Genomic DNA, 26,508 nt, shown 5'->3' on the forward strand with positions numbered 1-26,508 from the left:
TCTCCAGAAGCCACACGCTTAACTCTATGCTATATTCTTCCTGTTTCGGACAGCTTCAGGCCCTTGTGGGTGTGACAGTCAGCACATGGACCTGCAGCAGAAGGGAGAGGGGCCATCAGCCGTGGGGGATCCTTCTGGGAGGTCAGTCCATACAGTGGAGTCTAGCTTCACCCTGCCCTCCTTGGGAGTGGCTAGAGGGAGAGTTTGTGTCAAAGCTATGCAATTTTTAACCCTATAGGGCCAGAAGGAAAGCATCTGTGAACAAAAATCTCATTTCCCTATTTTCAAGCCATTTCTAAATAAAAAGAAGCAAATTTGAATGTTGCATTAGCCCTGGATCTATTTGGAGACCAAGAGAGCTAAAAGAATGATTTTTCTGAACATTATCTACATGATATGAATTTGGCTACCAAAGAAAGTATGTATAAAAGCACATGTCCTAAAAAGGCATTTTGATTCATTTTGGGATCAAAATCTTAGTTCTTCATTGCTGTGACTACACTACCTATGAAATTATGTTAATTTCCAGGTTGGAGGTTTGTGTTTTATAATTTGCCTGGCTAGGTTTTTACTTTAGTTTTAATGTAATCTTTTGTCTCTGGATTTCTAACACTATTAATACCAATAATACTGGTGGAAAATATAGTGGAAATGACAAATAATAATAATAATGACTCTTTACCAAATACTTGCCATGCCCAAGGGTCTTATGGAGATTTGTGCATTCATTACCTCCTAATAATAGCAGGATGGAAGTGAAATTTACTGGCAAACTTGATAAGGTTCCAGAGATTCAAATAAGTATTTGAGGGCCCACTATGTACTAGACTCTTTCCCAGGCCCTAGGCTGAATACTTTCACACAGGTTATTTTATTTAGTTATCATAATTTTCATGTAAGAAGCATATATAATTAGCCTTAAGTTTAGCTATGGAATCTGAGACACAGAGGATTTAAGTACAAATATTCCTCAACTTACATGGAGTTACATCCTGATAAATCCATTGTAAGTTGAAGATATCATTAAGTCAAAAATGCATTTAATACATCTAACCAACCAAACATTGTGGTCTACCTTAAACTTGCTCAGAACACTTATATTAACTTACAGTTGGGCAAAATCATCTGATACAAAGCCTATTTTATAATAAAATGTTGAATATCTCATGTAATTGAATACTGTAATAAAAATGAAGAACAGAATGGTGCTCTATGGGTACTGAAGTATGGTTTCTACTGAATGCATACCACTTTCAGACCATTTTTAAAGTCGGAAAATCTTAAGTCAAACCATCGTAAGTTGGTGACAGTCTGTAGTTTGCACAGGTTATAGGTCTAATAAGTAGAGAAGCATACTTTGAATAGAGGCAGCTTGATTTCCCCAGGACAGAATTCTTCCTACAACCCTAGAGCTGCCTGATTTTTTTTTTTTTTTTACAATAACAAGAGTGCACATAACCGTCATGTTACTGTGAATGGATATTTCTTTTTGCCCGACTCCTAGCTGTAAGTCCCACCAACTATTGTCATTTGGTGAAACTAACATTCCATCTAACACAGTTCCATGGGGGAAATGAGAGTCCTTGCCATGTGCACTGATGGTGATGCACTTGGATGGAATTCAGTCCATTCCTTTGGAATTTATATTTAGAGCAGAGTGACCCAAACATATCTTGTTGGGGGGCAGGGAAGCCACAAATGTAATTGTATAACTATGGGACTCTTTTGAAATGTGTCCCTTGCCAATTCTGGGCCTTTAAAGCTGTGGTTTGCTATCTAAGGGAATGTTTCTTTAAACTGCCAGACTTGTTTGTGGAACATCATTCTAGTAATTAGCAGGGCATTTTCTTCTCATATGTGACAGACTTAGCCCTAGAAAAAAGAAATTTCATTTGTTTTTAATCTATGCCAGCCATTTGTTGTTGTTGTTGCAGAATTTAAAATAATTAATTTGTATGCGTGATAAAAGTTGGCCTGAATTATAATGGATTTACATTTTCACTGTGGTAACAAACATTAAATTTACCATGTCCCATTTTTAAGTGTACAGTTCAGTTGTGTTAAGTATATTCACATTATTATGCAACAGATGTCTAGAACTTTTTTTTCATCTTGTAAAATGGAGACTCTATACCTATTAAATACTAATTTTCCCCACTCTATCCCCAGCCCTTGGCAACTACCTTTCTATTTTCTGTTTCTATGACTTTGACCACTTTAGATACTTCATATGAATAGAATCATATAGTATTTGTCCTTTTGTAACTGACTTGTTTCATAATGTCCTCAAGATTCATCCATGTTGTAGCATATGACAGGATTTTCTTCTTTTTAAAAGCTGCATAATATTCCATTGTATGTATACAATCCATTTTCTTTATCATGTCATCTGTTGCCAGACATTTGGGTTGCTTCTATCTCTTGGCTATTGTGTATAATGTTGCGGTAAAAGTGGGTGTGCAAATATTTCTTTGAGATCATGCTTTGAATTTTTTTGGATATATACCCAGAAATGGGATTGCAGGATTATATGGTGATTGTATTTTTAGTTTTTTGAGAAACTACCGTACTGTTTTCTGTAATTTCTGACGTATATGTTCATATTATAGAATTTCATGATAAAAGTCAGAGTCAACTACTTTTATAATATTGAAAAGTTTCTTCCTCATAGAATCAGCAGGCATCCAGTATCACGTAGCATAATCATGCAATCATTTCCTGCTCCTACCTCAGACTTTCCAGAATCTGGATGGGATGATTTTTATCTTGTTAGAAAAGTAACATAGTTTGAATATTTTGTAAAACGACAAAAAAGTAGTAGGACTTTTTCTTTCTTTCTTAGTATAAATGACTTAGTAAAGTCATATAACTTTCTTAGTAAAATATGATTTAAATATATAACTTTTAGTATTCGCTATTTGTATTATTATACTTCTTGGTCAATCACAAGGATAACTATGTTTTGCAAAGTAAAAAGGCTAATAGTAGCAGCATGAATTGAGAGCTTGCTATGGGTTGAACACTTGGCTTTAAGCATACTATATGCTTTATTTTATAGAATCCTTATATAGAATCCTTCATAGAATCCTTATATGAGGGGAAAGAGAACACTAGTCACTGAAGTTCCTTCAGTTCTCAGAACTGAAGTGTACCATAGCAAGACAAATGTCAAAAAACCTAAGTCTTTACTTTGAATACCTTAACAAGTGAATGGCCCATTTTGAGAGAACAGGACAAACACTGGCTCCATAATGGCTTTTTACACCTGGACTGGAAGGCAGAAAACTGTAACTGTTAACCACTAATATCTTTACACATAGATGCAAGATGATAATAAATAACACATAATTCACTTTTATGAGCATTTAGTATGTGTCAGTCATTACGCTAAGAGCTTTACATAGATTTCTTTAATTCTCTTGATCCTACCATTCTAAAAGTTGGTACTTTTATGACCAACTCCATTTTATAGATGAAGAAACTTAGGCTTCAAGAAGTTAAATAAATATATTCATGGTCCTACATCTATTAATTGGTCAGAGACATTATCATGAGATTAATGAAATCATGCATGTGAGATATATACACATGTATTAAGCATGTTTGTGTTTTTAATGGAGACCAGTGATATGATGGAATAGAGTCCTTTTATAAAATATTTTATTCAGTCAAGATCAGATCTGGTGATTAGAATATAGGAAAAAATTAATGTTTTCCTTTTGTAGTTATGTTAAATTAGCTTTTTACATAAGAATAATTGAGCTAGAAAAGCATTGTCTCAATATAGATACATAACATACCATTTGGGAAAGAAAGAATTCCTGGAAACAAATAAGGTGTTAATTAAAATGTAAATAACTAAAAATGAGTCTTTTACAAACTACCTTTAATGTTTGCTTTTACTAGAAATGACCTTTAAAATTTTTAGAGCTATAAATATATGTAGTTTCTAAACTCATCTTTGTTTTTAAAGAAATGACATCTGAGGGCTTTTCTGAGTGTTCCTAATAAGTTCATGTAGGCGGTTGTGCATTTGTGTGTGTTTGTGTGCATTGTTTAATGTACTACCCAGTAGTATGTGCATTCCCAATTTAATTGTAAAAGTGAAGGAACACTAAAGCTCGTGTTAGTTTAGTAAGTGGGATATAGTAAGAATGTCCTGCAATTTAACAGTTTGTTAATTATTTTAAATGGATTTAGAATGTTTCTGTTATTAGATTTGTGACTCTGCCTTTTTAATAAACAAAAGAAAGGCTATCGTGTAGAAAGTATATGGAATACGCGTAACCTCTGTCCTAATCTCATTTTCAGGCACATCTCCAGACTTTGATTTGGCTGAAGTGACTCATGCCACGGACCTGTGCACATGCCTGGAATTGAGAGACACAGGTAAAAGATTCCAAATCGAGTCCTGCCTTTTGAAAACTCCAGAAAACCATCCCTTCAGACTCTGGAATTCGACATATCTCAACAAAGACTTTGTTTGAATGTTTACATTTTCTGCTTGCTGTCCTACATATCACTATATAGTGTTCCCATTTTATTAAAACTTACGAGCATCAGAAGTGGAGCTTTCTCGGGGAGCCAGCATGGCTAGGATGAGCTTTGTTGTAGCAGCTTGCCGGTTGGTGCTGAGCTTGCTAATGACTTCATTAACTGAGTCTTCCATGCAGAATAGCGAGTGTCCACAACTCTGCGTGTGTGAAATCCGTCCCTGGTTTACCCCACAGTCCACATACAGAGAAGCCACCACCGTTGATTGCAATGATCTCCGCTTAACAAGGATTCCCAGCAACCTTTCTAGTGACACGCAAGTGCTTCTCTTACAGAGCAATAACATCGCAAAGACTGTGGATGAGCTGCAGCAGCTTTTCAACTTGACTGAGCTAGATTTCTCCCAAAACAACTTCACAAATATTAAGGAGGTAGGACTGGCAAACCTGACCCAGCTCACTACTCTGCATTTGGAGGAAAATCAGATTACAGAGATGACTGATTACTGTCTGCAAGACCTCAGCAACCTTCAAGAACTCTACATCAACCACAACCAGATTAGCACTATTTCTGCTAATGCTTTTTCAGGCTTAAAAAATCTTTTACGGCTCCACCTGAACTCCAACAAATTGAAAGTTATTGATAGTCGCTGGTTTGATTCTACACCCAACTTGGAAATTCTCATGATTGGAGAAAACCCTGTGATTGGAATTCTGGATATGAACTTCAAACCCCTCTCAAATTTGAGAAGCTTAGTTTTGGCAGGAATGTATCTCACTGATATTCCTGGAAATGCGTTGGTGGGCTTAGATAGCCTCGAGAGCCTATCTTTTTACGATAACAAACTGGTTAAAGTCCCTCAACTTGCCCTGCAAAAGGTTCCAAATTTGAAATTCTTAGACCTCAATAAAAACCCCATTCACAAAATCCAAGAAGGGGACTTCAAAAATATGCTCCGGTTAAAAGAACTGGGCATCAACAATATGGGGGAACTCGTTTCTGTCGACCGCTATGCCCTAGACAACTTGCCTGAACTCACAAAGCTAGAAGCCACCAATAACCCCAAACTATCTTATATCCACCGCTTGGCTTTTCGAAGTGTTCCTGCCCTGGAAAGCTTGATGTTGAACAACAATGCCTTGAATGCCGTCTACCAAAAGACAGTCGAATCCCTTCCCAATCTTCGTGAGATCAGTATCCACAGCAACCCCCTGAGGTGTGACTGTGTCATCCACTGGATTAACTCCAACAAAACAAACATCCGCTTCATGGAGCCCTTATCCATGTTCTGTGCCATGCCGCCCGAATACAAAGGGCAGCAGGTGAAGGAAGTTTTAATCCAGGATTCAAGTGAACAGTGCCTCCCGATGATATCTCACGACACATTCCCAAATCATTTAAACATGGATATTGGCACGACGGTTTTCCTAGACTGTCGGGCAATGGCTGAGCCAGAACCTGAAATTTACTGGGTCACTCCCATTGGAAATAAGATAACTGTGGAAACCCTTTCAGATAAATACAAGCTAAGTAGCGAAGGCACCTTGGAAATATCTAACATACAAATTGAAGACTCAGGAAGATACACTTGTGTTGCCCAGAATGTCCAAGGGGCAGACACTCGAGTGGCAACAATTAAGGTTAATGGGACCCTTCTGGATGGTACCCAGGTGCTAAAAATATATGTCAAGCAGGCAGAATCCCATTCCATCTTACTGTCCTGGAAAGTTAATTCCAATGTCATGACGTCAAACTTAAAATGGTCAACTGCCACCGTGAAGATTGACAACCCCCACATAACCTACACGGCGAGGGTCCCAGTAGATGTCCACGAATACAATCTAACACATCTACAGCCTTCCACAGATTACGAAGTGTGTCTCACCGTGTCCAATATTCATCAGCAGACTCAAAAGTCATGCGTAAACGTCACAACCAAAAACGCCGCCTTCGCGCTGGACATCTCTGATCAAGAAACCAGCACAGCCCTCGCTGCGGTCATGGGCTCTATGTTTGCCGTCATTAGCCTTGCGTCCATTGCTGTGTACTTTGCCAAAAGATTTAAGAGAAAAAACTACCACCACTCACTAAAAAAGTATATGCAAAAAACCTCTTCGATCCCACTAAATGAGCTGTACCCACCACTCATTAACCTCTGGGAAGGCGACAGCGAGAAAGACAAAGATGGTTCTGCAGACACCAAGCCAACCCAGGTTGACACATCCAGAAGCTATTACATGTGGTAACTCAGAGGATATTTTGCTTCTGGTAGTAAGGAGCACAAAGACGTTTTTGCTTTATTCTGCAAAAGTAACAAGTTGAAGACTTTTGTATTTTTGACTTTGCTAGTTTGTGGCAGAGTGGAGAGGACGGGTGGATATTTCAAATTTTTTTAGTATAGCGTATCGCAAGGGTTTGACACGGCTGGCAGCAACTCTAGGCTTCCAGTTTGTGTGGTTTTTTAATTCTTATCATTATTATGATTATTATTATATTATTATTATTTTATTTTAGTTTGTTGTGCTAAACTCAATAATGCTGTTCTAACTACAGTGCTCAATAAAATTATTAATGACAGGTTGGGGTTCCCCTGTGCTTTTACCAGTAGCATGACCCCTTCTTCTGAAGCCATCGGTAGAAAGTACCAAGTCCTCCAAAAAGCTAACATATGGTATTGAAGCAGCATTGAACCTTTTGTAGCAATCTGGTCTACAGACTTTTAACTCCAGAAACTAAGGCTAGACTTGTTACCTTTGTTGAATGATGTTAGTTGACTGTACTGTAATGTTGTATCAACTGAATTGAATGTTTGCCTTTGAACAATGACTTTTCTTTTTCTTTTGTAATAGTTACAGAAGCTTAGAATAAGCTAACAGGCAATAGAAATATGTATATCAGATTTTTTAATGTAACAAACTACATGTTAATTGTTACCTTATTCTTTTTATCTTTAGTAGACACTTTTAAAAGAAAAGACAATAATTTTGTTGTGTTTAACTCACCAACATGTGGTGTATAATGAAGACAGAACTATAATAAATTAGTTTTGTTCTGATTTTTTAGAACACTTGCAATAATGTATCATTTATAGTTCTTGTTAGTTGCAGTGGTAATATTTTTCACATCCATAAAGACAACAACCCAAAATAAATCAGCTATAGCATGTTGCTTTTTAAAGACAAGCCCTAAAAAGTTTGAATTCACTTTCTAAGGGAAAAAAATCTATTTTAATTAAGATATTTTAATGAATAGGATTTCTATATTTTAAATATTACTGACCAGAACCTAATGTGTATTGGGGGGCGAGCATATGAAGGAAAAGGTATATTACTGTATCCCATGAATAACTAAACATGGTAAATATATAATATATACATATTTATCAATATATTCTTTTTCTGTAAGAGTTTTGCTAAAACCTGATTTTTTTTTGTAGTACCCACACCCTCCATCAAAGTATAAAACATAGATCTACAGAGTGTTCCAAAATGTATTATATGTTATTCCTTTTTAAAAGCTGTCTAAGTGCTTAGGCCTCTATTACTCTAAATATCTGTGTGGATATATCTACTTGTGAGGCAAGTAAATGATTAATAGAAAACAGAATAGCTTATGTACTGTTGACATTTTTCATCCAAATAATATATAGAAAGTTTTCCAGAATTAAGTGTTTCAAGATTACATGAGAACTGTGTATGTGAAATTTAGAACAGAAGGAGCTAGGTTTAAGTAGAAGGCCAGTTCCACAAAGCATAGAAGGGCAGGATTTAAAAGTGTAGGTAGAGAAGAAAGGGCCCATTAGAAAATGTGAATTGATAAGGCAGAGAAATAAAGAAAGGCTGTTCTAAATGGCAGCTGCTGCCAGGCACACACTGTCACACCAGGAATGATGAGAACTACGGAACTAAGAAGAAGCAGGTGCCAGATGAGCAAAAGCAATGAAAAAGGAGCAGAAAGTCCATCCAGGTGAGAAGTAGGCTGAGGGACTTCTTTCTTTGTCAAACCCCTTGTTTTGTGAATCACAAAAAGATCATCACTTCCCCCCCATTTCTAAGGGATTTGGGGGAAAAAGAGAATTTCAGATGCTGAAACATGAGCTGCAACAACAACAACAACAAAACAAGAAATATTGGGGCTCAAAGCATCCTTTCCCAAAGTCTCCATTTATTGGTGAGAAAAACCGGGGCCCAGGGAGGGTGAGCAGCTTGCACACGTCAGGCTCCTTGTCCATTCGGCACGCTGCACTCCATCGAACGCTCTAGGCCCTGCAGCCTTCTAGCTTCCCGTGCAGGGGTCCTCCTTTACAGTTCTAAATAACCTCTGGTGCCCCTGCTTCACAAATACAGTATATCCTCAAGTTCCTATTTATTCAGGATAAATTTTAGCACAGGGCATACCAGAGGGTCAGGAAAGGGTCTACACTGTTGGTACTGCCAAGTATGTGTCGGAAACATGGAGAACTGGAGATGCTTTGGATGTAGCCTTGGGGCATTTCCTGTCGGTGAATCCATCTTCAAACACCTGCAGAGAATAGTGGACCATCTAACAACGTCCCTGATAATCTCTGAGCTGTGAAAGGGGGTGGCACTGACGTATGAGACACTCGGGTGCGAGCAGCTGCAAATCTGCAAGGCATCCTTCAGCCCATAAAGCAATGATTTTAACCTGGCACAGAATAAGCACTTAAATATTGGTAGAATAAATGAAGGAAAAAAAAAAACTCAACCATTTCTCCATTCTGAATATATAGCAAGCACCAGGAAATCTATTTTTTTTTTTTTCGGTTAAAAATATCTTTTGCCAGGCCAGTTTGGGGGAAGAAAATTCCTTTTACTTTTTTCTCCTACAATAAATACTAGAACTTATTTTTTCCCTTCTGTGATAATGGGTTGGTTTTCTGTTGAGAGAAAGCAACATGGTGGGGTACTTTTTTTCTCTGGCCAACTATTTCCTCATTTGCACTTAATTTAATTTGAAAAATTAGACAATGAAGTTAGATATCAAACTAGGTCCTGATTGATAATGGAAGTTATATCATCTTTACCAGTGAAGTGATTATTATAGGTCACTTTCTAATTTTGTGCTTTCCCTTTTGTTTCCTGCTGCCCTCAGGGCATATAGTGTATCTCTAACCTGATTTTACAAGGTTATTTTTGGAGCAGCTTCTTAAAACAGGCATTCCTTAATTTGCTCATTTAATTAATGACAAATTGAACTGATGCCATGAATATAAAAACAAATGTAATGTTTGATTATCAATGTCTCTAATTTGGCAGAAAGGAATCATCTCTATTCTTTTGCAAACAAACAATATCAAAGGTCTATATTTTCTCTCTTGTGGTTTCTATTTATGCATTCGTTCTTTCATTTACTAAGGATACCACAATCAATCCTTTACTTGGTGTTTGCTTTCTATCTCTTTATTCGTTTTCCAAGGCATTTTCTTTCTTCATTACGGTTTTTACCATTAAAAAAAAAAGTTTTATATCTCTAACACTTGGCTGGGAAAATCATACTTTGTGCCTTTCTATTCACTGAAAAGGAGAATTTAACTACTTCTGATGCATTCTAAGTACAAATGAAAATGCTTTCTTCACCTCAATTCTTTTACTCTTGCCCTGCTTGCAAATAGACCTTTTTTTTATTCAAAAGGGATTAGCTGGGAGATAAAAATGTTTCTTTAAAGATTGGTGATTCAGAATCACCATCCAGTACTCTAGAATAATTCAGGCCTAGAGTCTGTGTAGGACTTTATCTAGTCTGGTGTGGACATGATCCCCCTGCCCCCCTCTGTTCCCCACCTGCATTGCCAGTACGTTATGTTGGGAACTTAAGGCACATAGTAAGAATAACAAGATGGTGAGGGAAGTAATGATTTTTATACTTGCTGGTTTAGCATTGCCCAGTACCGGGTAACAGAATTAAATGGGTTTCTTGTATTAGAGAACTCCTCAGAGACTTGGCAGTACTAATATAAAGTATTCAGCACTTCCCACGGTCATGTAACCATTGGTGTATCTCAGGGTACCAATCTGCACCACAGGTCCTGAGAAATTGAGGTTTTAATTTCTGGAAAATAGTATGGTAAATTAGATACTATTCTTTCCAATTCACAGATAAGAAAACTGAGACTCATAGAAGTAACCATTCATCTGATGCCATATAGCTCTGTAAGTAGGTGACTATTATGGGGTCCCGTCACTCCCAGTTTTCTCCCCCTCCATCCAGCACCCTTCTGAGGTGGAAGGAGGAGCAGATGCTGGAAGTCACAGGGCACATATACCAAGGCACAGTAAATATGGAAAGGGGAGCTCCTGGGAGACAGCACTGATGGTTTTCTTTATGTCTTAACATTTATTTTTCTCTCTTCTCTTTTAAGAAAATTTATATGCTGGGGATCTGAGATACATACCAAAACTAATTTTGTATCAGGCTGAATTTTAATTCTAATCTTCACCTCCCCCATACTATTCTCTCTGTTAAATACTCATCAAATTAAACTATGTAAAGATTTTTGTGGGGAAGACTCCAAGCTCATTCTTTCCTTAGCAGGAAATCATGGAAAGCTTTTATAAACTTAATCACAAAGTGTTTAGCTCTGAAGCTTAAATGGGGAAATGTGAAGTTGCAAGGGCAGTAACAGATGTGCCCCAAAACATACATAACAGTCAGACACAAATGGCTCTTGCATAATCACGGAATTTGTAGAGATATTTAGGAAATCCTCTGGTCACCCCACTCCTTGCAAAGTCTATATGGATGCCATCAGACACTAAAATGGTATACATTAAAAAAAAAAATAAATGCAATTGCCCTCTCAATGTACCCCATTTTGTCAGTTATATGCTATTTAATATGAAGCAAAACCAGTATTATGCACCTCACGAAAGTAGCTCTGGGCACAAATTGGGTCAGATCATGCCTCTCCTTTACACTTTGGCCTGACTGTCCCCCTCCCATAAGATTAGACTGACAAAGTAAATTTCAGCTTGGGCCCTGACAGAATGATCATGAATTCCTAGTAAAGGGGGTGTCCTGAATAATGCATCAGTCTTCATATTAGCATATCTCGCTAATGTAAACAGAAGACAGGGTGGTCATGAGGAGAAGGCAAACAGCTCATGTAATTATAGCAGGCAAGATGACATTTTTATAGCAGTGACTTAATGAGGGGAAAAGAGGGAGAAACGTCAATTGTGTAGCCCTCTGTTGGGAGCTCCCCGTGGATTATGTACATTGAATCCTTTCAATTGCCCATGTTGTCCCTGTGTTAGAGAAAAGAATAGTGGATACTGGCCTCAGAGAGTAAAGCAACTTGCCCGAAATCACAAAGTTGCTAAGAAGCAGAACTGGGACTTAGATCAGGCCTATATGAACTAAAACTTTTAGTTTTCCTATTATATAATGATCCACAAACTAAATCCAGATCAGGAATGTAGACTAAAGCCCAAAAACCCATTTGACACTTAAGACAGGAAAAATGGAACAAAGGGAGGGTCTAATTTAAGACCCAAACCTGAGATCAATATATGGAAATTACACGAAACCAAAGAGGAAAAAGTAAAGGACAACTCTTCAAAGTTTGTGTCAACTCCATATAAACAACTGGAAGAAACTGAAGCTGCAAAAGAAAAAATAGTAAATAACAGCAATAATAATAGTAATAAACCAAAATGGGGGCAGGATGATGAGAGTCAAAACAGATACGATGGATTTCCATGTATGAGCACTTGGCCTGTATTGTCTCACAGAATCCTCAATAACTGTGTAAAGCAGGTGTTCATATCCTCAGTTTCCACATGGAGAAACTGAGGCCCAGTTCATCAGTCATAAGTGATGAAGCCAATATTTCAACCCTGGCTGTGAGACTCCAAAGCCCAAAACTAACCACTAAACTATTTTCTAGGTAAAAGAGGCATCCAGCGTACTGGGCTGGACACCTCATTGGCAGGATTGATTTAGTTCTTTCCTGAGAATGGGGTGCAAAGAAGAGTAGGTTTCAGGATCTTGCAAGGACCTTCCCACAGAAGGTTTGTTAACATGACATTTAATGCAACTTTTTTAAGGCTTAGGTAAGAGGGAAAATGCTACTTTGCTCTTTTTCTTTTTAACTAGTAAGATTAGTCTCATATTTGAATCATTTCTCTGATCTGCTTTTTAAAGCGATACTACCTCATTCAGAGCAAAAGACTTGTTCTGATGCCTTAAGAAATCTAATCTTAACTTTCCTGTAGATCATCCTTGTTGATGGGGGTGCTGGGAGGATAAACTCCCTGGAGAACTGTTAATGAAGAATTCTATGCCTAATCCTATATCTTTGTGCTCTCAATAGCTCTTAATTTAAAAACATTTTCAATCTTCTAAGAGACAGATTGGTTTAAATATCTCCTGTGCTACTGATGAAGCTATAAAAAAGGCCACTATGAATATTAACTAAAATATATGCTCCCATATTATTTTGCCTCTTATTAGAATACTACACTTATTAACAATACTTTATTTTACCAAATTTCATTCTAACTGGCTTAGGTGTGCTCCCACCATCATAAGATGGTTCCTATCTGTCTTCACTTAAACATGGTATTTTTTCCTTCTGATTGTAACAGTAGTTTGTGTTTGCTTTGGATAATCAAGAGAAAAAAATATGTATTTAAAAATAGTATATAATTCCACGACTCTAAAAATAACCAGACAAGATTGTGATGTACTTCCTTCTAATCTTTTTTCCTCTGTGTATATATTTCCTCTGTGTATATATACATATACTTATAAAAATATACACATTTATAAATGTAAAATTAGAATTATGATATATATGGTTTGGTACACTTTTTTTCTGTCATGCAAAAAGTAAGCATCTTTCCTTTCATATTGTTAAATTATCTTAGAGAACATGGTATTGAAAACTCTATAATCATCTATCACATGGATACTCAGTAATTGAACAACCTCCTTCCGGAGGTATTTTACTTCTTCTATGTCAAGCACTAAGAGCATGAAAATGAACCCACCCTGCCCATGCTCTCCAGGTGCAGTCATGGAGGAAGACAGACATCCACATAAAGGACCATCCAGAGTGATAACTACAGCAAGAGGATGAAGCAGTATGAAAGCACAAGGAAGAAGAGCCCTGGTCGGTTTGGGGAGCTCAAACTTTTAAGTCTCACTGTAAGCTCATAATTAAAAGATGAACTGACAGTTCCATGGGCAAACACCCAGAGCGACAGCATCCTAGGCTGACAAACAAATCGCCACGATCACAGCATTTCCAAGGACATGGCAGAAGCCCTCCCAGAGGACTTGGAGATTTGGAGGCATTCTGATGAAGGGGAAGGGGCTACTAAAAATATAGAGGAACCAAACAGGAAGCTGTAGGAGGAGAGAAATTATAGCAAGTTTTTTGCAGAAACGAGAGGGAGAGGCTGGGTCATATGAGCAGCCTATGGTCCCCAGATGAAGCTTTGCTCCCAATTTAGTTTTTTTTTAGCCATTGCACATAATCACTGGGGAAGTGCCTTCCTGGTGAGATAAGAGAAGCTTGCAAGAAAAGTTTGATAAACCTTTCCAAGCCCTGGGGCCTCAATGTGGAAACTCAGCTGTGGTAATATGTAAGACAACAGCATTAAACAGATGTGAGATTGCCCTAATTGCTTACATCTATCCCAGTCAGTGGCTTGCAGTTAAGGCAGGCTTCCTTTGGTGTCTGTGGTGTCAAGGAAATACAAAGTACACGTTTGGAAAATTGAAACTGATTATGTGGGGTTTAAATGTACAAATTAATCCTCTTCTCAACTTGTCTCAACTTTCATTGCCCACTAAATACAAATATTTCTTTTTTAGTGCTGTAAAGGCCTTAGGCTAGAAATAGTAATAAAGAAGAAATCAGACTTGAATACATCTACCCCTACTCTCACATATTGCACCCCCTTTATTTCCCAAAGCAAAATGGGTCACAGTGACCAACTTACAAATATTTTAATCTCGATCCATTTCCTTAGACAATGTAAGTTATAATTAGCTTCCCATTCACTACATAAATTGAGACAGTTTGTAGATAATGAAAAACACTGGGCAATCCAAAAGTCAACAGAGGTTTGTTGAATGAATGAAGTCATTTACTTCATTGGACTTTGGAGTGAATAATAAGTTTTTTCTAGAAGCAGATGCATCTTCCTGGTTATATTTTGTTTTGTCTGCTAATAGATTTTTGGACGGTTGCAGAGAGCAAACTAGCATTTGGTTGATTTGGGGAACAGATTGAATTTCTTGAATTTTCTTTTTCTATTTTTTTCTTCTGTATTGAGGCCTGGGAAATTTTGCCTTAACTTCATTCCAAGTTTGTGGAAATCACACAACCTAGGACATCTGCTTGGGCTGAGCCACTTGCGGTGATCTGGGATTGTTTGCATTTGTGTTCGGCCCCCCAGGGTACTGTTCTGTACACACAACACAACAGCTTACATTTTCTGGGAACTCAGCAACTCTCAGTGGATTCTGGAGCCACAGATACTCTCCATGCAGAGGAGCACATATTCTTCAGGAGGGGACACTTTCACGTTCCCTGAACTCTGGAAGCCTATTCGAGATAGTACAGCCATCTCTTTCCCCCCTAGGCAAATCTTGCACTGTGGAGCTGACTAGCAGGAATCAACACACAATTTCCCGCATGTTCCATAACCACCAATGGCTGGTTTGGGGAGGAGTTTGGGGAAGAATAACGACACCAGGGCAGAAATGGAAAGAAAGGTACATAGCCCCTGTGGGAATGTCTCATGCTTAGAGATAGAGTGGCAAACAGCTATCCCCCTCTCTAAAACATGACACCCCGGTAGTGGAGAAATTCCAACTCAAAGTTTGCTGAAAGAAGAGACTTCTAAACTTGTCTTTTATGAATCCATCTCTCCTCCCTCTCCTTTTCTCATTATCTCTAAACAAACCCATCTGAAATTTCAACACTTACTCCTAACTGCTTTCTCTGAGGGTCCTAGTCTTTACGTTTTCTTTTTTTTTATTTCAAAGTATTACAGAGGTACAAATGTTTTTGGTTACAAGGACTGCTTTTGTAATGCTTGAGTCAGGGTTGTAAGTGTGCCCATCACCCAGATAGTATTCACTGTACCCATTAGGCAGGTTTTCACCCATGCCCTCTTCTCCCCCACCCCCTGCCCCGATGGATTGCCATTGTGTTATACTTCCCTCTGTGCACTTGTGTGCTCACTACTGGGTATTTACCCAGAGGAAAAGAAGTCATTTTCTCAAAAAGACACATGCACTTGAATGTTTATTGCAGCACAATTCACAATTGCAAAGATGTGAAATCAACCCAAATTCCCATCGATTAATGGCTGGATTAACAAAATGTGGTATGTATATATATATATATATATACACACCATGGAATACTACTCAGCCACAAAGAAGGATGAATTAATGCCTTTTGCAACAATATGGATGAAACTGGAGACCATTATCCTAAGTGAAGTATCTAAAGAATGGAAAAACAAATACTACATATACTCTCTATTAAATTTAAGTTTTCTTTTAAGTTGTCCTGGCCAGTTCCCCAGGGAATATGGAAAGAGTCATCCAGAGTAGAAAGAAGTTCTATCTGTGAATTCTAAAAAATTGTATATGGTTGGCTTGAACATTTCTTGATTATTCATCTTGGAGATCAGAGAATGACTGATTGTGTCTAGAATGGCCAACCATCAGAGCCAAGTGGATTGGACGATTCAATCCCAGCCCTAGTCTTGTTCTCTTCCTCCACAAAAAGTATTAAGCTGCTTATCTTTCTACCTCAGTAGCTTATACTTCGACACCCTTGCTTTTTGTTTTCTGCACTGCAGTCCCACTAGGCTGCTTTTCAGGTCCTTGGTCATATCATGCCTCCTTCACACAGAGCCCCTCCCTAGAACGCCTCTTGCTCTTTCCCCTGCTTAATCCTCACTCTTTCCTCAGAGTTTCTTGGACAAGGCTACTGAAAACCCCCAGATTAAGTTAGGTTAGCCTGTTACATTTTCTCATCCCAGGCCTCTCTCCTTCGCAGTTGTCATGGCTGCTGCCTTTATCCACCACGAGAAAATGTATGGGAGGGGCTGTACTTGCCTTATTTGCTACTGCATCCCCAGGGCCTAAGACATCACCTGGCTCTGGGTAACTTCTTAATTGTTGTTTTCTCCCCTGCTCCTGAATAATGAGTGAATGTATGTCCAACTTCTGACCCAGGACTGAACACTTAGAAAACACAATTTTGGGGGGAGCCCTGCAAAGTCTTCTCTCACCCCCAATTTTTCCCAGTATTCTCCCTCACCACAATAGAATTTCTACTTTTCCTTAGAGAGCACAGGGTCCTGGTATTGGTTTGTTAGGGCTGCTGTAACAAAGTACCACTAACTTAGTGGCTTCAACAACAGAAATTTATTTCCTCCCAGTTCTGGAGGCCAGAAGTCCAAGGCAAGGTATTGGCAGGTTTGGTTTCTTCAGAGGCTTTTCTACTTGGCTTATAGATAGCTGTCTCCCCCGTGTGTCTTATTTACTCTATGTGTGTGTGTGTCTGTGTCCTTTTTCCTCTTCTTCTAAGGACATTGGTGGTTTATATTAGGTCCTACCCTAGTGACTTCATTTTAACCTGACTGCCTCTGTAAAGATCCTGTCTACAACTATGGTCACATTCTGAGATACTGTGAGTTATGAATTGGGATGGGGGTGGACAATTGAGCTCATAACAGTTCGAGAAGCCTGCTTGGATGAGTACACCCAGTTAGCTGGCTGTCATTGTGAACGCTGGGTAGGGCGCATTCTTCACACTGCTATACAAAGTGAGTTCTGCATTTCTCATTCATCAAGTGGGTGCCTCCAGCCTGATGGTATCTCATTAAGGCTTACTGATAAATGAAAGTTGGAGGGACCTTTACAGACCATTTAGTTCAACACACTCCTTTCACAGATGGAGAAACTGAGGCCCAGGGAAAGAGAACAAGTTGGCCAAGCTCTCCTAACCAGTGAGTGGAAAGCTGAAAATAAAACTAAAGGCTCCCAAATTTCAGAAACAGTAAAACTTAAGCTTTCTCCCCAAATTTTCCTACCCTGTATCCTCAGGAAAATTGCCTAAGGCTTATTTCATTTAGTCTATTGAGGAAGAATAATCAATCTATGGTCATGTAAAGTTCTGGCTCTGAAAGTCTTGCTGTTATCTTGTGAGGGAAGAAGAGGGCAAGACAGAAATAATTCATCATCATCTTTTCAAATACCAAAGCACTCCACTTCCCATGCAGTCGTTTTCAACCTCTGCCACAAGTGAAAAGGACAGCTGTCATGCAGAAAAGAGATCCAGTTCTCACATACAGAATCCCCCAAACCAACTTAAATTCATGAGTCATACAATATATCTGACATATGACCAAATCCTCCCCAGACTCAAAGCTCAAAAGCTTTTGGAATTTTACCACATATACTTTCTGAGGAATTTCAATTTGGGATGAAAATAGGTCTTTCTGCTGGACTGATATGTGTGGTAGCCACAGGAAGGGATACTCACTGAATAAATATTTATTTAGCATCTACTATGTGCTGACCATGATCTCCAGTGGTTGTTTTTACTGGTTGGGGCCAAATAGCATGGGAGAGGGGCTGACAGAACTTCATCCCAGAGGCTCATGGAAAAGGAGGAAACACCCTCAGATCTCACCTAATGGGGCATCCAGAAGAGTATCCTTGATTCAGTGGCTGCTGCTTTCACCTCAGAATAAGCGTCAAGGGAATCTGGATAAAGGACAGATCACTTAGAACTGTAGAAAGCAGAAAAGGAGGAGTTTTATTTTTTATTTTATTTTATTTTATTGTGGAAGGATTTATAGCCAAGGTAACACTGCAGCAGAGCCTAGGAGAATGGGAAAGTGAACTTGGGAAAGTGGGGGTAGGAGCAGGCAAAAGTCTGAAGGAAAATGTAAATTATGGGGTACTTGCAGAGGTAATTAGTTCACTTGCTGGATCAGGAGAGAGATGTGATAAAAACAACAAACTTTTATTAAGCATTTACAACAGCCCCTCTCATACCACTCATATTGTCGCCTAGGCACAATGGCAAGTGCTTAATATGCATCATTTCTTTTAGTCTTCAAAACAACCCTATGAGACAGGTTCTGTTGTTTTCTCCATTTTACACATGAGGAAACAGGAGGCTTAGAAAGTTCAAGCAATTTGCTCAAGGTCACTCAAGAGGCAGAATCAGGTACTTAACCCCAGAATCTATGCTCATAACCATGATACTATCCTGAAATTAGGTTATGAGGAAAACTGTGTGAGCGAGTGAAGGCCTGAGACTTTATTCTTCAAGCATAGGGGAGCCAGTGAAGGATTCTGAACATTAGAATGACATAATCACTGTCTTTCTTCAGGAGGGCCGAGGTAGCAATACAATGACCATAGATCAAGTGTCCAAAATATAGGTAAAAAAGATGCCCCTTGAATTGTTAATAAAGTAAAAAATAAACAAACAAACAAACAAACAAAAACCACACACACACACACACACACACAGCTGAATCAAATCCTCCCAGATGGCTGTTGGAAGATTTCACATACAAATTGCCTCATCTTTTAAACTTGTATATGAGTAAAGTAAAATCAATTACCTACAGAAGTATGGGGATTACCTATAGTGAATGGGCAATCCCAAGGGGTACCCTACGGCTGCCTCACTTCCTTTCTGCCTTCAATGGTATGAGCCCCTTAGCTTTATTTGACAAAAAACCGATACACCAATTTTTTTTTTAATTTTTAGTTTTGTTTCTTTTTTAGAGTTGGGGTCTCACTCTATTGCCCAGGCTGCAGTACAGTGGCACAATCATAGCTTATAGCAGCCTCGAGTACTTGGGTTCAACTGATCCTCCCACCTCAGCTTCCTGAGTAGCTGGGATTACAGGTGCGCCACTGTGTCCAGCTTTTATTTTTTGTAGAGACACGGTATGGCTATGTTGCCCAGGCTGGTCTCGAACTCCTGGCCTCAAGTGATCCTTCCTCTTTGGCCTCCCAAGACACTAGGATTATAGGTGTGATCCACCTGATGCACATTTTATAGCTACATAACACAACAAAATGTGAGAGGGTATTCACCATAAAAATAAAGAGATATAAAAATTACTTCACCAAGCATGGTGGCTCCCACTTGTAATCATAGCTACTGGGAGGCTGAGGTGGGAGGATCACTTGAGCCCAGAAGTTCAAAGCTGCAGTGAGCTGTGATTGTGCCACTGCACTCCAGGCTGGGTGACAGAGAGAGATCCCAACTCTAAAACAAAAAATTACTTTTCAAAGCTAAAAATAATTTATATTCTCAATTATCCATTGCACTGCTACCAGATATACATGCTGAAGCTCCTTAAGAAGTTTGTGTTGACATATGAGACATCCACTTATTACGCATCACATGTCAACTTATTTCTTGTCCATAATTGGTATCTTAAAAACCACATGCATGGGGAAATTACCTATTTGGCTATGAAAATTCAAATGCTCATGGACAATTATAAGCATGTTAACAAATGTGGTCAAATCCTATCACAAAGAATAGCAAGATTATATCATGGATTTTATAATTCATTCATTCTTCATTAAATCAGTCTTTATCAAGACCCTACTATTTATCAAGGGATATAAGAAAAACAAAGCACACTTGGTTCCTGCCCTCCATGCATTTATGTCTTTGAAGGGCGACTAGATAATAAGTTAAATAATTAGTTAATTGCAGCTTATGATAAGTGCTATGAAAAAAAATAAATAAAAGTATTGAGATAAGGCTTACTGGTGTGAGAAAGGGAGGGCAGTCTATTTCTTTCCCCTACGTGGATATCTTCAGTACATTCTAGATCACGCTATTATGAAGAGACTCAGTCCCTTGGTGCTGGCTTTGTAGCCATAGCTGACTGTACTCAGATGATGATGCTTTGTTACTTAAATATCTCCCTAGCAGGAGACTCACAGCAGTTTGCAAATGGCACCTCCATACATCACTGCAGCACTCCTGAGAGGGAAGAGAGGTTCAAGCCTCATTACCTCTATTTAAGAAAGAGGAAGGGCAATGACTAGAGAGCTACCCTCTGCCAAACATTAAGGAGCAAAGCAGCTGTGGGGTTGATGCTGTAGCGCAGCTCAGACCCCACTTCTCCCAACTTCCTCCACCAGACTGTTCATTCAATCCTTCAGTGTACGCTGGGAACTAACATAAGCCTGTAGGTTTTGGAAACAAACCAGCTGAATTTTAACTGAGAAATAAAGGGCATATTTGTCACACAAAGTAAATTGTTCTCCATAGTCATTAATATGTAGTTTGTTTACCTAAACTTAAAATTCCTATGTGAGAAATCTAGTAAATGGAATCACAAACTGAATAATTTTGTTGAATGTTTCAACTGGCTTTTTCCTCCTGTACAACAACAAACAAATAACCCTACAATGGAAATTTCTTTGACACGAATTCACGGTAGTCATATCAAGTGGAATTTGTCATAAGGCAGAGTCAACATGGGCCACATTCAGAAGAATAGATTCAGCAGTTTAAATACCCAAAGGATATTAGAGAATCATAAATGAATGTTCTGGAAGGGTTGAAGCAGAATACTTAGTTCAAACTCTTAATCTAAACATGGTTTAAAGCCAAGAAAAGTGAAAAAACTTACAAAAGTCCTCACAACTATTGAGACAGACACACGTTCCAGTTTCTTGATTCCAAAGCCAGTGCTCTGGTACAGGTATTAGAAACTCTACCCAATAGTCAACACATCCCTAGGCTTCCAAATGGACATATGAAGACAGAGACATCCTGGCTTAAGAATGCTGAGGACATTTTCCTTATAAGGACAAGATAGCATCATAGAGGTAAGCAGGATAATGACTCCAAGATTCAAATGCTTTATATATTTTACATTTTAAAAAATTTTATCATTAAACACATACAGGAAAGTTACAAGAATGGTACAAAGAATTCCCAGACATTTGTCATGCAGATCCTCCAAATGTTAACATTTTACATTTGTTTTATTTCTCTCTTTCTGTCTTTCTGAACTCTTTAAGAATAAGTTACAGACATAATGTTCCTTTATCCTTAAATAACTCAGTGTCTATTTCCTATAAATAAGAATAGCCTCTTACATGACCACAGTATAATTTACACAATTAGGACAGTTAGTGTGGATAAAATACTATTAACTAATCTACTGCCATTATTCAAATTTTTCTAATTGCCCAATAATGTCCTTTGGAGCAAAAGAAAAATCCACGATTATATATTTCATTTAGTTTTCATCTCTTTTTAGTTTCTTTTAATCTAGAGCAATCTTTCTTTGTATTTTATGACATTGACATTTTTGAAGAGGACAGGCCAGCAATTTTATATAATATCCCTCCATTTGGTTTTTTCATATCTTTTGGTGTGATTAGATTCAAGTTATATACTTTTGGTAGGAATACCATAGAAGGGAAGCCCAGTTCCTCTCAGTGCATGGTACCAGAAGGCACATGCTACAAATGCCTCCCATTATCCAGTTAGATCATTTGGTTAAGGGGGTATCTACCAGGTTTCTTCACTATAAAGTTATTCTTTTACCCTTTGTAATTATCTGGTGGCAAAATGCTTTGAGATTATGTAAATACCCTGTTATTCCTCAAACTTTCACCCACTGGTTTTAGCATCCATTGAATCTTCTTGTCTGAATCAGTTATTATTATCACATTTGCCAAATAATTATTTTATAATTCCATCTTCCTTTCTACATTTATTAGTTGGATTTAGACTGTAAGGAAGAGCTTCCCCTTTTTATTTATTTATTTGTTTGTTTTCCTATCTGTAGACTCACAGATTCTTGCTTTATTCAATAGGCTGTAATCCTTTATGATCATTATTTATTTTGACGCTTCACTTGTCCTAGATTTGGTCAGTGGGAGTTGCTTCAAGCTAGCTCCTGTGTCCTGGTTCCATAATTCTTTGAGCACTGAAAGAAATTCACTCTTAATAAGGATTTATAGAGGTTGAGCAACTGAGTGTAAGAAGCAGACCTTGCAAGGAAGATTTGAATACAAGAATTTGGATTTGGGAGATAATTCTCAGAACCACTGGAGAGGAAATGGGACAGTGAAACAGGAAATGGAAGGAAACCAGGAAAGGGTATATTATTGAGCAAGTAACCAATGTGAACAGCTAGGGTGAAATCCCACTGGGAAATTCTGAGAACAGTAGAACATATGGCTCAGAATTACCCAATTCAAGGAACAAGGAAAGTGGGATATTTTTACACTGAGGCAGGCTGAATAATAGCCCCCGAAAGATGTCCATGTCCTAATTCTCAGAATGTGTGAATATGTTACTTTACAAAGCCAAAGGGACTTTGCTGATGTGTTAAGGATACTATCCTGAGATAGAGAGATTACTCTGGATTATCTTGGTGGTCCCAGTATAATAATCATAAGGATCCTTAGAAGAAGGAGGCAGGAGAATCAAATTCAGGGAAGGAAGTATGACCAAGGAAGCAGAGGTCAGGGCGATACGAGACCACAAGCCAAAGAATTTCAGAAGCTGGAAAATGTAAGAAGACAGTTTCTCCCTTAAACCCCCCAGAAGGAGCACAACCCTGCCAACACCTTGATTTAGCCTGGTGGAACCTAGGTCAGACTTCTAATCTCCATAACTGTAAGATGATAGATTTGTCTTATTTTAAGCCAAGTGCATGGTAATTTGTTACAGCAGCAATAGGAAACTAACACATATACCAAGTCGTATTAGCTTTTTAAGGACTACGCCTGGGATGTTAATTCACTAGAACTTCCAGCCTGCAGCCCAAGGTGATCAGAGAAAGCCTTCAGGCAAAGAGACACACAGATGTAGACATCTATGCCTGAGGCTAGTGTAAGCCCAACAATGTGGTAAGGGCAGAGCACTGACTGCCTCTACTACCAAACTGCATATTACCTAATCTCTTTACCTTCTTCTCTTCTGCTACAACAATTCAATCATTAAATAAGCGACAAGGAGTTTTATGAAAAGAAGCAAACTATGGATCTCATCTTGGCATATTACTTTCTTGCTGCAGGTGCTTGGCAATTTGAGATAGATGACCTTATCTCTTATCATTGAAAAAGGCCCCAAATAAAGACATATTTATAATGCCTTGATGTCATTGACAAAACTTAGCTTCACAATATTCTCTGCAACACTTAACATATTTAACAAGTATGACAGATAAGACAAAAGGTCAGTTTATAAACATCTGCATGGCAAACCCAGAAAAAGATCTCAATTTACACTAGAATCATCAAAGGTGACTGTAAAGATATTTTTTTCAAATGGAGAATGTTATTTTACGGCACTATCCATAGAAAGAAACACAGGATATAAGCAGTATATAAGGAAACAACCCAGGGAGAAATGAGGGCCAAGGTGGGTATGAAATATCCACAAACTCTTCAATCTCTGATCATTAAGTGCATACTATGAATCCCTGAAGTTCCTTTTGAGTATCCTCTACAATTCATGATGTCTCCTTTACATTCCTTCTTCTATGTGCATGCCTCGAGGGTAGCATTATAGTGAGAGAGATGGAATAAGTGGGCTGCTCCTTTATTTTCAAGTCTGTAACTTTTACAGCAACCACCATATGTATAAACCATGGTAATTGTCCAAAAATGCCACTGAATTTTAATAAATAAAACATGCTTTTTCTCCCAGAAATTCCTGAAGGATAAAGTTCATGTTCGATTACAAACTTATCACCAAATCTAGTTTCTGTTTTTAAGTCAATAAAGTTCATGTTATTATCTACCCAACATCAACTTGACTGTATGTGGGAGTTTAAGAAAAGTAGAAGGAATAATTCTGATCACGTTATTCTCCTGCTCAAAAACTTACAGTAATTTCCCACTCTCTGTAGGATGCAATCTATCATTCTAGGTATGCCATATTACACCCCTCATAGTTTGACCCTTGTTCATACTCCTCAGCCTCATGGACCACCTCTGCCCAAGCCTCTCATTCCCTCCAGGTGGCTCATTCTCACGTCTTCCTGCCTTGCACATTCTGCTCTCGGCCATACCTTTATGCATAGTGCCACTGCAAATGCCCATCCCTCTGCTGGGGTGCTCTTTCTGGGAAACTTTTGCTCAGTGAATTATCTGTACAAACACAGAGGCCTGGGGAGATTCTGTACATACCTTCTGCAAATGTCTGTTAGATGAATTCAGGAGTGAATATTTGAAGAGATTTTTAAAAATCTAATTTAGAAGACAAGAGGTAGCTTGATCTAGGGTCCCCAGTCCTAGTCTGAGAGTGAAAAAACCTGACCTTTGATTCTGGTGCTGCTACTCACATGCTGTGTGACTTTAGGCAAGTCATTTACCTTCTCAGTCCTCAATTTCTACACTTTAAAATGAGACACTTGGACAGATGGTGTCTAAGGTGTCTCTTAGCTCTAACTTTCTAAAATCTTAGAATTTTAGGAAATCTTGCAGCCCCTAAACATCTAAATACCATGAAGTCAAATACTAATTTGTACAATCTAGATTCCGATGTCAGGAGTTCAGAAGAAGAGAGGATGCAATTTTGCAGGAAGGCAAGGAAAACATCAAGCCAGGCTCTTCTATGACCTGCTAGGATCTACTTCATACCAAAACATGAATATAGAAATAGGCACATCCGTACTTACTCTTTCTAATTATCCTATTCTTCTTCTCTTATGCAATGTTTCTTTTCTCCCCTTTCCCTAGAAACATAGTAGCTCTGGGAGTTGAAATTAAGCTTTCTAGAAGAGATTTTTAAAAAGTAGCTTTATTTTGCTTAAAGAAATAAAACTGAGAGGCAGCAATAACTGTACTGGTGTAAAAGTAGGCGCAGACTTCTACACTGCACATTTTCAGCAAATCCCATTTTTCACAAAACTGATCTGCAAGGTTGGCATCTTGAAAGATGAGAGATGCTCAAGACAAGACTTCTGTATTTAAAACCTTCATTTTAGTAGCTCAATTCTCAAGATTATGGGCTCTGGAGTCAAACAGATAGGGTCAAATACAGCCTCTGCCACTTATTAACTGAGACCCTGGGCAAGAACTTAACCTCATCTGCAAAGTTGAGATAATAATAATAGTAATTATCCTCTGGGATATAACTGTAAAAATTTAAAACATACTGACTGTAAAATAGTCAACACTAAGCCTGCTTGCAACCTATATACTTAACCAACATTTCTTGGGCATATTCAACTTTTGAAGTATTGTGCTAGCCACTGGAGCTACAATTATAAGTAAGACTCGTCTTTGCCCATAAAGGACCCATCATGTAACAATGAAAACACCTACATCTCCCACTGTAATTTGATATTCTGGTCAATACAAACATAACTACATGAGCAGCAGAACGCCTTGGAGAGGGAAAGCAGACAGTGAACAATTTCTAGTGGACACAACGAGAAGGTTTTAAAAAGGAGATTATTTTATGATTAGTCTTTTAATAAAAGTAGAATTTTGCCATTTGGAAATGCAGGAATAAAATTCCAGTTGATAGAGCAGTACAGCCAAAATATAGAAGTGTAAAAGTAAATAGCAGGTTCTTAGAAATGCAAATAGTCTGGTGTGACTATGGAGAATGGATTTTAAGGTAGGGAGCAGACAGAAATGAGGCTGCAAAGATAGCTTCCTCCAAGTAGCAGCCACTTGACTGACTGACTGATGTATTTAACAAATATGTATTGAGTACCTGTTACATGCCAGGTATGATGCAACAATGAGACAGATATGGTCTCTGTCCTTATGGAACTTACCTTCCAGAAGTATTAGCTACAAATGGTGCTATCAGAGACTGCATCTACTTGAGATCTACATAAAAGTTTAATTAGAGGACAAGGGAAAAACTTTATGAACATAAGTTATAAAAATGTCAGTTTAGTCAGATTCACTAACGTCATTAAAAATGAATAAAAGGCTAGTGCTAGGAATAATAGTAATGCTGAGCTTTTGTATTTACATAAATTTGGT

The 26,508-nt window shown here is 38.2% G+C and overlaps 1 protein-coding gene and 1 long non-coding RNA gene across 5 annotated transcripts in view; one reads left to right on the plus strand and one right to left on the minus strand.

The window, feature by feature from the left end:
- LRRN1 (leucine rich repeat neuronal 1) overlaps window positions 1–25,594 on the plus strand; it is a 51,819-nt gene extending 26,225 nt beyond the window's left edge. For both annotated transcript variants that reach the window (XM_012751485.3, XM_075998555.1), the window contains exon 2: window positions 4,312–25,594. In XM_012751485.3, the coding sequence (XP_012606939.1) occupies window positions 4,590–6,740 (2,151 nt within the window). In that variant the 5' untranslated portion in view covers window positions 4,312–4,589 and the 3' untranslated portion in view covers window positions 6,741–25,594. The remainder of the gene's footprint in view (window positions 1–4,311) is intronic.
- The window catches only part of LOC142865020 (uncharacterized), a 585,997-nt gene that overhangs the window by 368,667 nt on the left and 190,822 nt on the right, over window positions 1–26,508 (minus strand). The window lies entirely within an intron of this gene.

Source organism: Microcebus murinus, chromosome 28, assembly GCF_040939455.1.
Source record: "Microcebus murinus isolate Inina chromosome 28, M.murinus_Inina_mat1.0, whole genome shotgun sequence".
Classification (NCBI taxonomy): Eukaryota; Metazoa; Chordata; class Mammalia; order Primates; family Cheirogaleidae; genus Microcebus; species Microcebus murinus.